Source organism: Oncorhynchus clarkii, chromosome 20, assembly GCF_045791955.1.
Source record: "Oncorhynchus clarkii lewisi isolate Uvic-CL-2024 chromosome 20, UVic_Ocla_1.0, whole genome shotgun sequence".
NCBI lineage: Eukaryota > Metazoa > Chordata > Actinopteri > Salmoniformes > Salmonidae > Oncorhynchus > Oncorhynchus clarkii.
The window spans coordinates 41,290,066-41,303,900 of NC_092166.1; the positions used below are offsets into that span (position 1 = coordinate 41,290,066).

The following is a 13,835-nucleotide window of genomic DNA, read 5'->3' on the forward strand; positions in this document are numbered from 1 at the left end:
ACAATAAAGACGTATGAAAATATCAGAATGCTTTTTAGGCTGTTTTGTAATTGCTTTTAAGACAGTTTACAACAACACATCTCAATAACAGACAATACAATAATCAAAACCAAACATAAGACAAAACAACTACTTAGTGGTGAGTAGTCCAGATACTCGGACACTTTCACAGGTTGTTATACACTGCTCAAAAAAATAAAGGGAACACTAAAATAACACATCCTAGATCTGAATGAATGAAATATTCTTATTAAATACTTTTTTCTTTACATAGTTGAATGTGCTGACAACAGAATCACACAAATTATCAATGGAAATCAAATTTATCAACCCATGGAGGTCTGGATTTGGAGTCTACAGGCTGATCCAACTTTGATGTAATGTCCTTAAAACAATCAAAATGAGGCTCAGTAGTGTGTGTGGCCTCCACGTGCCTGTATGACCTCCCTACAACGCCTGGGCATGCCCTAACCCATCTGGACAAGAGGAATACCTATGTGAGAATGCTGTTCATCGACTACAGCTCAGCATTTAACACCATAGTACCCTCCAAACTCGTCATCAAGCTCGAGACCCTGGGTCTCGACCCCGCCCTGTGCAACTGGGTACTGGACTTCCTGACGGGCCGCCCCCAGGTGGTGAGGGTAGGTAACAACATCTCCACCCCACTGATCCTCAACACTGGGGCCCCACAAGGGTGCGTTCTGAGCCCTCTCCTGTACTCCCTGTTCACCCACGACAGCGTGGCCACGCACGCCTCCAACTCAATCATCAAGTTTGCGGACGACACAACAGTGGTAGGCTTGATTACCAACAACGACGAGATGGCCTACAGGGAGGAGGTGAGGGCCCTCGGAGTGTGGTGTCAGGAAAATAACCTCACACTCAATGTCAACAAAACTAAGGAGATGATTGTGGACTTCAGGAAACAGCAGAGGGAACACCCCCCTATCCACATCGATGGAACAGCAGTGGAGAGGGTAGTAAGTTTTAAGTTCCTCGGCGTACACATCACAGACAAACTGAATTGGTCCACCCACACAGACAGCATCGTGAAGAAGGCGCAGCAGCGCCTCTTCAACCTCAGGAGGCTGAAGAAATTCGGCTTGTCAGCAAAAGCACTCACAAACTTCTACAGATGCACAATCGAGAGCATCCTGTTGGGCTGTATCACCGCCTGGTACGGCAACTGCTTCGCCCACAACCGTAAGGCTCTCCAGAGGGTAGTGAGGTCTGCACAACGCATCACTGGGGGCAAACTACCTGCCCTCCAGGACACCTACACCACCCGATGTCACAGGAAGGCCATAAAGATCATCAAGGACAACAACCACCCGAGCCACTGCCTGTTCACACCGCTATCATCCAGAAGGCGAGGTCAGTACAGGTGCATCAAAGCTGGGACCGAGAGACTGAAAAACAGCTTCTATCTCAAGGCCATAAGACTGTTAAACAGCCACCACTAACATTGAGTGGCTGCTGCCAACACACTGACTCAACTCCAGCCACTTTAATAATGGGAATTGAAGGGAATTGATGTAAAATATATCACTAGCCACTTTAAACAATGCTACTTAATATAATGTTTACATACCCTACATTATTTATCTCATATGTATACGTATATACTGTACTCTATATCATCTACTGCATCTTTATGTAATACATGTATCACTAGCCACTTTAAACTATGCCACTTTGTTTACATACTCATCTCATATGTGTATACTGCACTCAATACCATCTACTGTATCTTGCCTATGCCGCTCTGTACCATCACTCATTCATACATCTTTATGTACATATTATTTATCCCTTTACACTTGTGTGTATAAGGTAGTAGTTTTGGAATTGTTAGCTAGATTACTCGTTGGTTATTACTGCATTGTCGGAACTAGAAGCACAAGCATTTCGCTACACTCGCATTAACATCTGCTAACCATGTGTATGTGACAAATAAAATTGGATTTGATTTGAAATAATAATAAAAACGTATGAGTTTTATGACAATGTTAAAATTTGGTGATATTCAATATATATATTTTTTTTTAACAGTTACACTTCTCAAACGGCACCAAATTGGAGGAACGATCCAGTTACATTCTATCCAAATTAAAAGTTTTGAGCAGTTCCATTATGCCTTGTGATGTACACCAGTGAACCAAAGGTGCACACATGTTTTATGATCTCACACACCACACACACACACACACACACACACACACACACACACCTAACCTAGCTCCTTTTGGGCTCTTCTTGAGTTTCATGCGGATATATTTTTTCCCCGACAAAGAGATGGAAGGATTAGGAACATTGAGAAACCTTTCAAAAACCACAAGCTCCCTGGAGAGAGAGTGGGAGAGGGAGGGTGAGAGAAGAGTCAGCAGGAAAAAAGACAGACAAGTGTTTTTTGGGGAGAAAAGGTGTGCATCCCAAATGGCAACCTATACCCTATGTAGTGCACTACTTTTGACCGGGGCCTGCACTATACATGGAATAAGGTGCCATTTGGGACACATTCAAGGAAAGAGGGAGGAAAAGACTATTGGTCCTGTAACCTTCTGGGTTTAAGTGGCTTTAGCTCAGAGGGCATTAGCAAAAAAAAGAGTGGGGCGGTAATCTGGGTCCTGTTCAACACACACGTGTTTGTCACAAATGGCAACCCATTCCCTATATAGTGCACTACTTTTGACCAGGGCTCTGGTCAAAAGTAGTGCACTGCATAGGGAACAGTGTACCATTTGGGATAAAGCCACAAACTTACACTTTCCATTCTCACATACACACATGATGAGAACTGATGTTCCCACTAAACTCATTGCCATGACTGAATACTAGGCCCTGAAAAAACACTAAAACCTTCATCCCTCTTACTCCTAACAGGATTTGACCCTAAGACCTCCAGCATGACCCTCATCCCACACAATACCATCATCCTGTCTCCCATACAGGCTTCAGCATCCCAAATGGCATCCTATACCCTTTGTAGTGGGCCACTTTTTCCCAGGGCCCATAGAAAATAGGTAGCCATTTGGAACGCGACCACACTTTCCTCTCTCATACATACTATGGGATCATCAACCTGTATCATAAACAGTTCTCTCACCATATCCCTTCACTCACAAAACTATCTCTGTGTCAGTGAAAGGAAAAAAAGAGGAGAGTGGGAAAAAAGGAAGAGAAATTGGGTGAGGAAAGGATTTAAATGGACGGTTTGAAGGGAGAGAGAGGAGGAGAGGACGGAGGCATGAAAAGTCGCGGAAAGAGATTGAACAGAGGCTAAGCTAAGTAGCAGATTAAGCTTCTGGGTCGTCAGCTGTAAAACAAACAGTAGTCCTTTTAGAAGAAGGTAATCCTTATTTAGCCCCCCCCATCCCATTCATGCACATACATACAAAACACTATGATAAGTTTAGTCACAGTGGACATATTCAGCGTCTGAACTGGCCCCCTATTCCTTTATAGTGCACTACTTTTGACCAGGGCCGGTCTGGTCAAAAAAAGTGCACTATGTAGGGAATAGGGGGCCATTTGGAATGCATCCAGTACATACTATTGAAAGAGGAGAAGAAGCTCAGAGCAAGTTGTTGTAAAACCAAATTCCTGTGTGCCAGTTGGGTTTTTAAATGAGCATTGAAATGTTGACGACTGACTGGTCCAATAGCATGCGGAGTCAGAGGGGGAAAAAAACAAGGAATTTTACACCAAACTGAAACATATTTTTGACACCCCCAATGATGACTTCAATGCCTCTTGTATCTGTAACTCTGTGTGTGATCCATGTCCACCGTAGGCTGTGTCACCAGTGTATCCCTTTTGGGCTGCCAAGGGCTCTGTATGTGTGTGTGGGGTGCATGCATGTGTGTCTGGTTTCAGGCGATCCACCCGCATGTGACCCGGAGTCCCAAGACTGCTCAAAGCACAACATTCAACTCAATTAGCAGCATGCATAATTGATGTCTGTCTGGAAGAGTATTTGTATTTACACTGGAATTAAAAGCCTCCGGTGTCAGCTATCGTATCTGAGGGGACAGCGGACGGGAAGGGTGCACTGATTCCACACCTTTTTCAAACCATTGCTATATCGAGAATAAAGTGCTCTTCAGCAACCATTGCTGCATTAGAAGTGTTATTGTAAATCTTATTTTTAACACTTGAAAAGGACAGAGGCCCGGACACAGTATGCGCCTAATCACCTTTGACGACGTTTCAATGAAACACTCATGTATACTGCGATTGAGATAGCCAGTATCATCAGAGCCCATCTCCCCCTAACTTTACTTATACTGTCTGCCTTGCTGTTCCTTGATCAAAGACACTATTCATAGGTGAAAACAGACTGCGTCCTAAAAGGAATCCTATTCCCTATACAGTGTACTACTTTTGACCAGAGCCCATATGGATTGCTTGGACTCTTATGTTGTTAGATACTGTAGGACCAACGGGACATTTAAACTCTGATGTAATATTATCATTATATTGTCTATTGTTGTATATTATGATTTGTTATATTGTATATATTAATAGTGTGTTATATCGTAGCATTGTAATGATGTATTGATGATTGTTTTCTGCCCAGGGACTACAGATGAAAATGAGCCATTTAGCTAAATCTGTTGCAATGGCATGTTGTACATGGTCCCTGACAAACAAATAAATAAATATGTACATTTTGACATCATTTTGAATGTCACCACACTGGCAATCATAGCGATCTCTTTAGTTTAACTCTAGATCATTGGATGGTAGGAAAGAAGAACAGTGGAAGGCGTGGAGAGCGAGGAAGGAGGAGGGTAGGAGAGAAAGGTAGATGGGATGGGGGTATAAGCTTGATTCTGACAGACTGCTGTCCCTCAATCTGTCCAGACTTCGTCAAGGGGACTAACAGACAAACTGCTCTTCTCTGCTCATCTGGAGAAGCATCAGCCTACATTTCTGCAACACTGGCCACAGAGGTAACTATAGCACCACTCTTATATCACATTTCCTCCTCTGCTTGTGTTTGTTTATTTTTTAACCACTCCAAAAAATAAGAAGTTCACTCAAGAGAATAATAAAGTTATTCGATTCTATTCTGTTCCTGAAATTGGAGGAATCGTATAGGTTGTTTAGTAAAAACATCCTCAGTTCAGCTGTGTGCTGTGATGGGCGATTCTGCTTTCATTCTGCAATTGTTTGTTGGTTCTTATAACTGTACTGTATACCTATTTGCTAAGAAGTTGTAACGAAACTACAAATGACATGAAATTATCTGCTTTCCTTTCTAAATGTGAGCATTTTACAAACAAACTAATTACATTTTAAGAGACGGTATGTTTTATTTGTCCCATGATTAAATGCACGTTTCAGTCTAGGTTGGTGGAATGGTATTTTTGGAGGCCATCAACAATGATGATGCAATCATATTACTTCAGTGTGAAGAGGAATCAGCTGCTTAGGATGACATTGGATTTCTATTGTAACATCTTAACATAAATATTTGACATTTATAGAAAACATATCTTTACACATTTGAAGTTTTCTAATATTATTATTATTGACTGCATTTCTGCTGTGACTGTTACTGTCATTTGTCATCCACTTCATAAAGAAAGATGAAAGAAAGTTATATACCTTATTTCAATATCTTACTGTGGTAATGAAGATAATAAAACAACTTTACAAATGTTCTTGAATATATGACTTCATTGTGGTAGTGATGATGATAATGATGATTATGGCGACGAAGATAAAGATGACGATGATGATATTTTACAGATGCAGTGTAACTGTCACACCTCTATAGGATCCCTTCCCTCACCATATTGGAGCAGAAGTAAGGGTGCCACTTTATATTGTGTCCCTAAAACATTTGAGTAAGTAATTACATAATTTAGGCACTGGGCAGGTACAGTGTGTGCGCACATTTTACAATGCATTTGCTATCATTGCAAATTGAGGTTTGCGTGGTCTACGTAGGTGTCTGTGTCTATGCATTTCTCTCTGCAAGCAAATCTCAAGCGTATTTCCTTGATTTGCTCGCATACTCTCTCCTCTCGTCCTTCTCAAAACTAATTGGAGACGAAGGTTCGAAGGAAAGGACGTCTGACCTTCTACTACAATACGGTTGAGAAGTAGGTGAGGAGAGAGGATGCAAGGAATGGAAGAAAAACAAACTGATAAAGAGCCTGTGTGTTCAATCTAACGATTCCTCCTGTCTCTTCCTGTTAGCAGTGTTATTCCCTGATTGGGCATACAAGCCTGCATGGTCACCTGGCTCCAGACAGGTACAGCTGTGGCACTTCCTGTTGGAACTCCTTGGGCGGGGTGAGGGCGGGGCGATCGGATGGGGGGGAGAGTGGGGGGAGTTTGTCATCAGAGACCCTGAGAGGCTGGCGAGGCTTTGGGGAGAAAGGAAAGGAAAACCCCACATGAACTATGACAAGCTGAGCAGAGCACTGAGGTGAGGTGACATAACACACTCAAATGGTGATGATGATGAGGATGTTTTACAGATGTAACTGTAATTCCACAAACACAGAAGTCATGCACGCACGCACACACAGACTCTTACGCTAAGCTCACATACAGTAGCCTCGTTCAACCATCCTGATCTCGCGACCTTAGTGAAGTCAGGATGGTGGATCAGGCTACATATCACAGGAGGTTGGTGGCACCTTAATTGGGGAGGAAGGGCTTGTGGTAATGGCTGGAGCGGCATCAGTGGAATGGTATTAAACACAAACACATGGTTTGATGCCGTTCCATTTGCTCAGTTCCAGACATTATTATGAGCCGTCCTCCCTTCAACAGCCTCCACTGCTACACATAGTGTCAATACTACTGTTGCTCCTTCTTTGTTACCAACAGGTACTACTACAATAAGAGGATTCTTCATAAGACCAAAGGGAAGAGATTCACCTACAAGTTTAACTTCAGTAAACTGATCCTGGTTAACTACCCAGGGTACCCACCTTGCCACCAGGTCATTATATCCCCCGTTTATCTCAAGGCGTGCGTCCCAAATAGCACCCGGTTCCCTATAAAAGAGCTATGGGCAAAAGTAGTGCACTATACAGGGAATAGGGTTCCATTTAGGACACAGATAATTACACATATCTTACCATACCAACCTCTTTGCATATAAGGATGTAATGTTATGAAAACACCTTCTCTTTTTGACCATCTCCATACCATCCTTGTCCCTCCCAGCTGGTACAGAGTGCCCCTCTTCCGTTCCCCCTCCCTGAGGGTGGGGTGACTGGGGCCCCACTGTGTGGAGGAGGGAGAGGGGCCATGATGGACAGAGGTAAGAACCCAACCCTCCTTCCCATAAAACCACATGACAACACACCCCACCATATTGATGATTGATCATATCATTCCGCTTCAATTGATTTGACGTTACTCAGTGCTCATTTTGGGCTCCAAGATTTTTTTTCAGGGGCTGTTTTGCCTTTCAGATTACAATGAATAAGATTATATGGACAAGAGGGAACTGATCCTAGATCAGCACTTCTACTCTGAGATGCTTAATACATATAGCCCCTTGTCCTCAAGATATTTGTGCCATCTTTTGATGTAAATCAATGTGTATGTGACTGACTAACTGTGTGTGGTGTCTGTCTGTGTTTCTTTTGATTGACAGCCCTCCAGTGTGTCACACACCCTCTCCTGCTTCCGTACTGCCTCCAGAAGCCCATCCCGTTCCCTCAGTCCCACTATCTTCAGGGACACTTACCTTTCCTTTCTGTGTCCCCTCCTCCTGGGAGCTCTAACCCGAGTGAACTCTCAGCAGTCCTTCCACCTTCCACCACTGCTGCTTTACACCTCCACCCCAACGGCTGGCCAACCAAGGTTGGCTCAGAGTGGGGTTTGAACAATGTGAACAGAACCACCACCCTTCGTGTGGGACTGGGAGCAAAAGAGAGTGGGATCAAAACAGGAGAGAGAAATGTGGGAAATGTTGATGGAGAGTAGAGTCAGAGGAGGAGAAATGCAGGAGAGAATTTCCTCTTTTGACATTATAATAGGTCTTTGTCTGTAGTTTTTTGCTGAAAAGGCTGTTATTGAAGTTACAATTTTATAATAGTATTGTTCCCATTGAGGTCGTTTTATAATATGTTTGTGTAACAAAGCACTTCATGTATAGAGCAAATAAATTGCAACTGTATGATATGTATGATGAATTGTATGAACAGTGAACTTTCTACAATCTTCAACAGAGATGTAGTTTATGTATTATCAAATATTTAACTTGTCAAATTGTTGTCCTGTTCTTTATGAATATAAAAAAATAAAACTATTTGGTCTACCTAAAGACTAATAAAGCATCCCCATAAATCACCAGTATCGCGCTGTAGCGATACGACTCCACTCCAGCTGGAGACAGTATCACAGCTGCTAATGGCTCAAAAAACATTTCCCTGGGAGAATCGTCCGAAGTCACTTTGGCACCGAACATTTCAATCGCATTTCTGCACAGGTAATGTCCATGTGGTGTTGGTTTAATTTCAGTGTTAAGCAAGGAATTTGCATTTAAATACAATTGACCACAACGGAAAACTGCAAGATAACATGCAGCGAAGCATAGCGTAAGTAACTTTAACGTTTTAGTACAGCCAGTCTCTTCGACATTATCCAAGTAACTTCAAGCGCACTTGAATGTTGTGCTAATTAATGCACAGGTCAATGTGACGAAGCCTTTTACAAAAATGGGACCAACAACACAGGTGAACTCTGATTAACAAACAAAAACTCATATCTCAAGGAGGAACGACCAATCAACATGACATTTTCAGAGGTTATACAATAAACGATATCGACCTACTCGCAGTAAATATGATCGCTTCAACAATTCCGCATGCAAACTGTTCCAAAGAATCTGAGCTGTTTAACGCGTTAGCTACCTAGTGATATGCGTTTGAGTCATGTAGATGGAACCTTGCTTACCTTATCACTTAGGCATTTTATTTTTATTTTAGCTTGCTCCTCCACAAAACTCATTCCAGACGTCAGTGAACTTCGAGGTGATACCCTAATCGTTTATGATTGAACAAGATAATACCACCTGAAATGGACGAAGCGTCAAACCGTTCTGGTCCAACTGATTTGTGGGAGCTCCCAGAGAGAAATGATCGCAAACGGTTTATCAGACATTAACATACCTTATTCACAACCTATTAAGGAAGATATTTATGGACATATTTCAATTCAGTTGATCAAAATAGCATGATTAATAAAGTGAGCACCATTATCAAACAGTAGAATTCTCGCACAGCGTCCAGGTTGTCACTAGACCTAACACCCTAATTCTGACTCAAAATTCAAGTTGACACCTACCTAAATAGAAATCTAGCTAGCTATGACTCTGTATACCTTTGCCTTTTTGACAGTCCAGATTTATGTTTCTGACTTCTCTTCCATTTTCTCTAGCTCTTTCTTCCAGTCCCAAACTGGCAAAGGAAAGCAAAGATTGATGGACCAGTGAAGGAGAAACTACAGTGTTTTAAAGCTATAATCCTTAGTTTCTACATACATTTTTGGACTTATACATTTAATGATGTACAGAACCAGTACACATGAGATTCTTCAAAGTAGCTACCCTTTGCCTTGATGACAGCTTTGCACACTCTGCATTCTCTCAACCATCTGATGCAGAACTCAATCACTCTCATTGGTCAAATAGCACTTACACAGCCTGGATGTGTGTTTTGGTTCATTTTCCTGTTAAAAAACAAATGATTGTCCCACTAAGCTTAAACCAGATGGGATGGGGTATTGCTGCAGAATGTTGCGGCAGCCATGCTAGTATAGTGTGCCTTGAATTCTAAATAAATCACTGACAGTGTCACCAGCAAAGCACTCCCACACCATCACTCCTCCATGCTTCACGGTGGGAATCACACGTGGAGATTATCCGTTTACCTACTCTGCGTCTCAAAGACACGGCGGCTGGAACCAATACTCCCACATTTGGACTCATCAGACCAAAGGACAAATTTCCACCGGTCTAATGTCCATTGCTTATGTTTCTTGGCCCAAGCAAGTCTCTTCTTATTATTGGTATCCTTTAGTAGTGGTTTCTTTGCAGCAATTCAACCAGAAAGGCCTGATTTTACGCAGACTCCTTTGAACAATTGATGTTGATGTGTCTGTTGAACTCTGAAGCATTTATTTGGGCTGCAATTTCAGAGGTCAAGTGACCTTATCCTCTGCAGCAGAGGTAACTCTGGGTCTTCCTTTCCTGTAGCAGTCCTCATGAGAGCCAGTTTAATCATAGACCTGGATGTTTTTTGCAACTGAAGAAACTTAAGGTTGTTGACATTTTCCACATTGACTGACCTTCATGTCTTAAAGTAATGATGGACTGTCGTTTCTCTTTGCTTATTTGAGCTGTTCTTCCCATAATATGGACTTGGTCTTTTACCAAAAGGGTTATCTTATACCATCCCTACCTTGTCACAACTGATTGGCTCAAACGCATTAAGGAAAGCATTTTTTAAATTTAATTTAAAAATATATATTTCACCTTTATTTAACCAGGTAGGCTAGTTGAGAACAAGTTCTCATTTGCAACTGCGACCTGGCCAAGATGAAGCAAAGCAGTGAGACACATACAACAACAGTTACTTATTGAAGAAACATACAATCAATAATACAGTAGAAAAATCTATATACAGCATGTGCAAATGAGGTAGGATAAGAGAGGTAAGGCAATAAATAGGCCATGGTGGCAAAGTAATTACAATATAGCAATTAAACACTGGAATGGTAGGATGTGCAGAAGATGAATGTGCAAGTTGAGATACTGGGGTGCAAAGGAGCAAGATAAATAAATACAGTATGTGGATGAGGTAGATTAGATGAGCTATTTACAGAGATCTGTGAGCTGCTCTGACAGCTGGTGCTTAAAGCTAGAGAGGGAGTCTCCAGTTTGAGATTTTTGCAGTTCGTTCCAGTCATTGGCAGCAGAGAACTGGAAGGAGAGGCGGCCAAAGTAAGTGTTGGCTTTGGGGGTAACCAGTGAGATATACCTGCTGGAGCTCATGCGACGGGTGGGTGCTGCTATGGTGACCAGTGAGCTGAGATAAGGCAGGGCTTTACCTTTTAGAGACTTGTAGATGACCTGGAGCCAGTGGGTTTGGCAATGAGTATGAAGCGAGGGCCAGCCAACGAGAGAATACAGGTCGCAGTGGTGGGTAGTATATGGGGCTTTGGTGACAAAACGGATGGCCCTTTGATAGACTGCATCCAGTTTGCTGAGTAGAGTATTGGAAGCTATTTTATAAATGACATCGCAGAAGTCTAGGATCGGTATGATGGTCAGTTTTATGATGTTTGGCAGCATGAGTGAAGGATGCTTTGTTACGAAATAGGAAGCCGATTCTAGATTTCATTTTGTATTGGAGATGTTTAATGTGAGTCTGGAAGGAGAGTTTACAGTCTAACCAGACACCTAGGTATTTGTAGTTGTCCACATATTCTAAGTCAGAACCATCCAGAGTAGTGATGCTGGATGGGTGGGCGGGCAGCGATCGGTTGAAGAGCATGCATTTAGTTTTACTTGCATTTTAAGAGCAGTTGGAGGCCACGGAAGGAGAGTTACATGGCATTGAAGCTCATCTGGAGGTTAGTTGACACAGTGTCCAACAAAGGGCCAGAGGTATACAGAATGGTGTCGTCTGCGTAGAGGTGGCTCAAAGAATCACCAGCAGCGAGAGCGACATTGATATATACAGAGAAGAGTCGGCCTGAGAATTGAACCCTGTGGCACCCCCAGAGACTGCCAGAGGTCCGGACAACAGGCCCTCCGATCTGACATACTGAACTCTATCGGAGAAGTTGTTGGTGAACCAAGCGATCATTTGAGAAACCAAGGCTGTTGAGTCTGCCAATAAGAATGTTGTGATTGGCAGAGTCGAAATCTTTAGCCAGGTCGACGAATACGGCTGCACAGTAATGTCTCTTATCGATGGCAGTTATGATATCGTTTAGGACCTTAAACGTGGCTGAGGTGCACCCATGACCAGCTCTGAAACCAGATTGCATAGCGGAGAAGGTATGGTGAGATTCAAAATGGTCGGTAATCTGTTTGTTAACTTGGCTTTCAAAGACCTTAGAAAGGCAGGGTAGAATAGATATAGGTCTGTAGCAGTTTGGGTCAAGAGTGTCCCCCCCTTTGAAGAGGTGGATGACTGCAGCATATTTCCAATCTATGGGAATCTCAGACGGTATGAGAGGTTAAACAGGCTAGAAATAGGGGTTGCAATTTCGGCAGATCATTTCAGAAAGAGGGTCCAGATTGTCTAGCCCGGCTGATTTGTTGGGGTCCAGATTTTGCAGCTCTTTCAGAATATCAGCTTTCTGGATTTGGGTGAAGGAGAAGTGGGGAGGCTTGGGCGAGTTGCTGTGGGCAGCGCAGGACTGTTGACCGGGGTAGGGGTAGCCAGGTGGAAAGCATGGCCAGCCGTAGAAAAATGCTTATTGAAATTCTCAATTATTGTGGATTTATCGGTGGTGACATTGTTTCCTAGCCTTAGTGCAGCGGGCAGTTGGGAGGTGCTCTTATTCTCTATGGACTTTACAGTGTCCCAGAACATTTGAGTTTGTACTACAGGATGCAAATTTCTGCTTGAAAACGCTAGCCTTAGCTTTCCTAACTGCCTGTGTATATTGGTACCTAACTTCCCTGAAAAGTTGCATATCACGGGGGCTATTCGATGGTAATGCAGAACACCACAGGATGTTTTTGTGATGGTCAAGGGCAGACAGGTCTGGAGTGAACCAAGGGCTATATCTATTCCTAGTTATACATTTTTTGAATGGAGCATGCTTATTTAAGATGGTGAGGAAGGCACTTTTAATGAATAACCAGGCATCCTCTACTGACGGAATGAGGTCAATGTCATTCCAGGATACCCTGGCCAGGTCGTTTAGAAAGGCCTGTTCGCTGAAGTGTTTTAGGGAGCGTTTGACAGTGATGAGGGGTGGTCGTTTGACCGCAGACCCATTACAGATGCAGGCAATGAGGCAGTGATCGCTGAGATCTTGGTTGAAAACAGCAGAGGTGTATTTGGAGGGCGAGTTAGTTAGGATGATATCTATGAGGGTGCTCGTGTTTACGGATTTGGGGTTGTACCTGGTAGGTTCATTGATAATTTGTGTGAGATTGAGGGCATCAAGCTTAGATTGTAGGATGGCCGGGGTGTTAGGCTTGTCCCAGTTTAGGTCTCCTAGCAGCACGAGCTCTGAAGATTGATGGGGGCCAATCAATTCACATATGGTCTCCAGGGCACAGCTGGGGGCAGAGGGTGGTCTATAGCAAGCAACAATGGTGAGAGACTTGTTTCTGGAAAGGTGAATTTTTAGAAGTAGAAGCTCATTGTTTGGTACAGACCTGGATAGTAAGACAGAACTCTGTAGGCTTTCTCTGCAGTAGATTGCAACACCGCCCCCTTTGGCAGTTCTATCTTGGTGGAAAATGTTATAGTTAGGGATGGAAATTTCAGGGGTTTTGGTGGTTTTCCTAAGCCAGGATTCAGACACGGCTAAGACATCCGGGTTGGCAGAATGTGCTAAAGCAGTGAATAAAGTAAACTTAGGGAGTAGGCTTCTATTGTTAACGTGCATGAAACCAAGGCTTTTACGGTCACAAAGTCAACAAATGAGAGCACCTGGGGAGTAGGAGTGGAGCTAGGCACTGCAGGTCTTGGATTCACCTCTACATCACCAGAGGAGAAGTAGGATAAGGGTATGACTAAAGGCTATAAGAACTGGTTCGTTCGAAACAGAGAGTAAGGGAGCAGGTTTCTGGGCACGATAGCATAGATTCAAGGCATAATGTACAGACA

The 13,835-nt window shown here is 43.0% G+C and overlaps 1 protein-coding gene across 1 annotated transcript; it reads left to right on the plus strand.

Annotated features, from left to right (window-relative positions):
* The first annotated feature begins 6,396 nt into the window (after nucleotides 1-6,396).
* Nucleotides 6,397-7,962, plus strand: LOC139377084 (protein FEV-like). Its single transcript, XM_071120127.1, has 4 exons — nucleotides 6,397-6,445; nucleotides 6,853-6,967; nucleotides 7,195-7,291; nucleotides 7,631-7,962. The coding sequence occupies exons 1-4, from the start codon at nucleotides 6,414-6,416 to the stop codon at nucleotides 7,960-7,962; spliced, it is 576 nt and encodes a 191-aa protein (XP_070976228.1). The 5' UTR covers nucleotides 6,397-6,413.
* The last annotated feature ends 5,873 nt before the right edge of the window (nucleotides 7,963-13,835 follow it).

What these genes read in the sequence shown, in the direction of transcription:
- LOC139377084 (XM_071120127.1), top strand. Translation starts at nt 6,414, where the DNA reads ATGAACTATGACAAGCTGAGCAGAGCACTGAG. An exon ending in AAGCTGAGCAGAGCACTGAG is followed by an intron (nt 6,446 to 6,852) that starts GTGAGGTGACAT and finishes TGTTACCAACAG; the next exon opens with GTACTACTACAATAAGAGGA. An exon ending in GGTACCCACCTTGCCACCAG is followed by an intron (nt 6,968 to 7,194) that starts GTCATTATATCC and finishes TGTCCCTCCCAG; the next exon opens with CTGGTACAGAGTGCCCCTCT.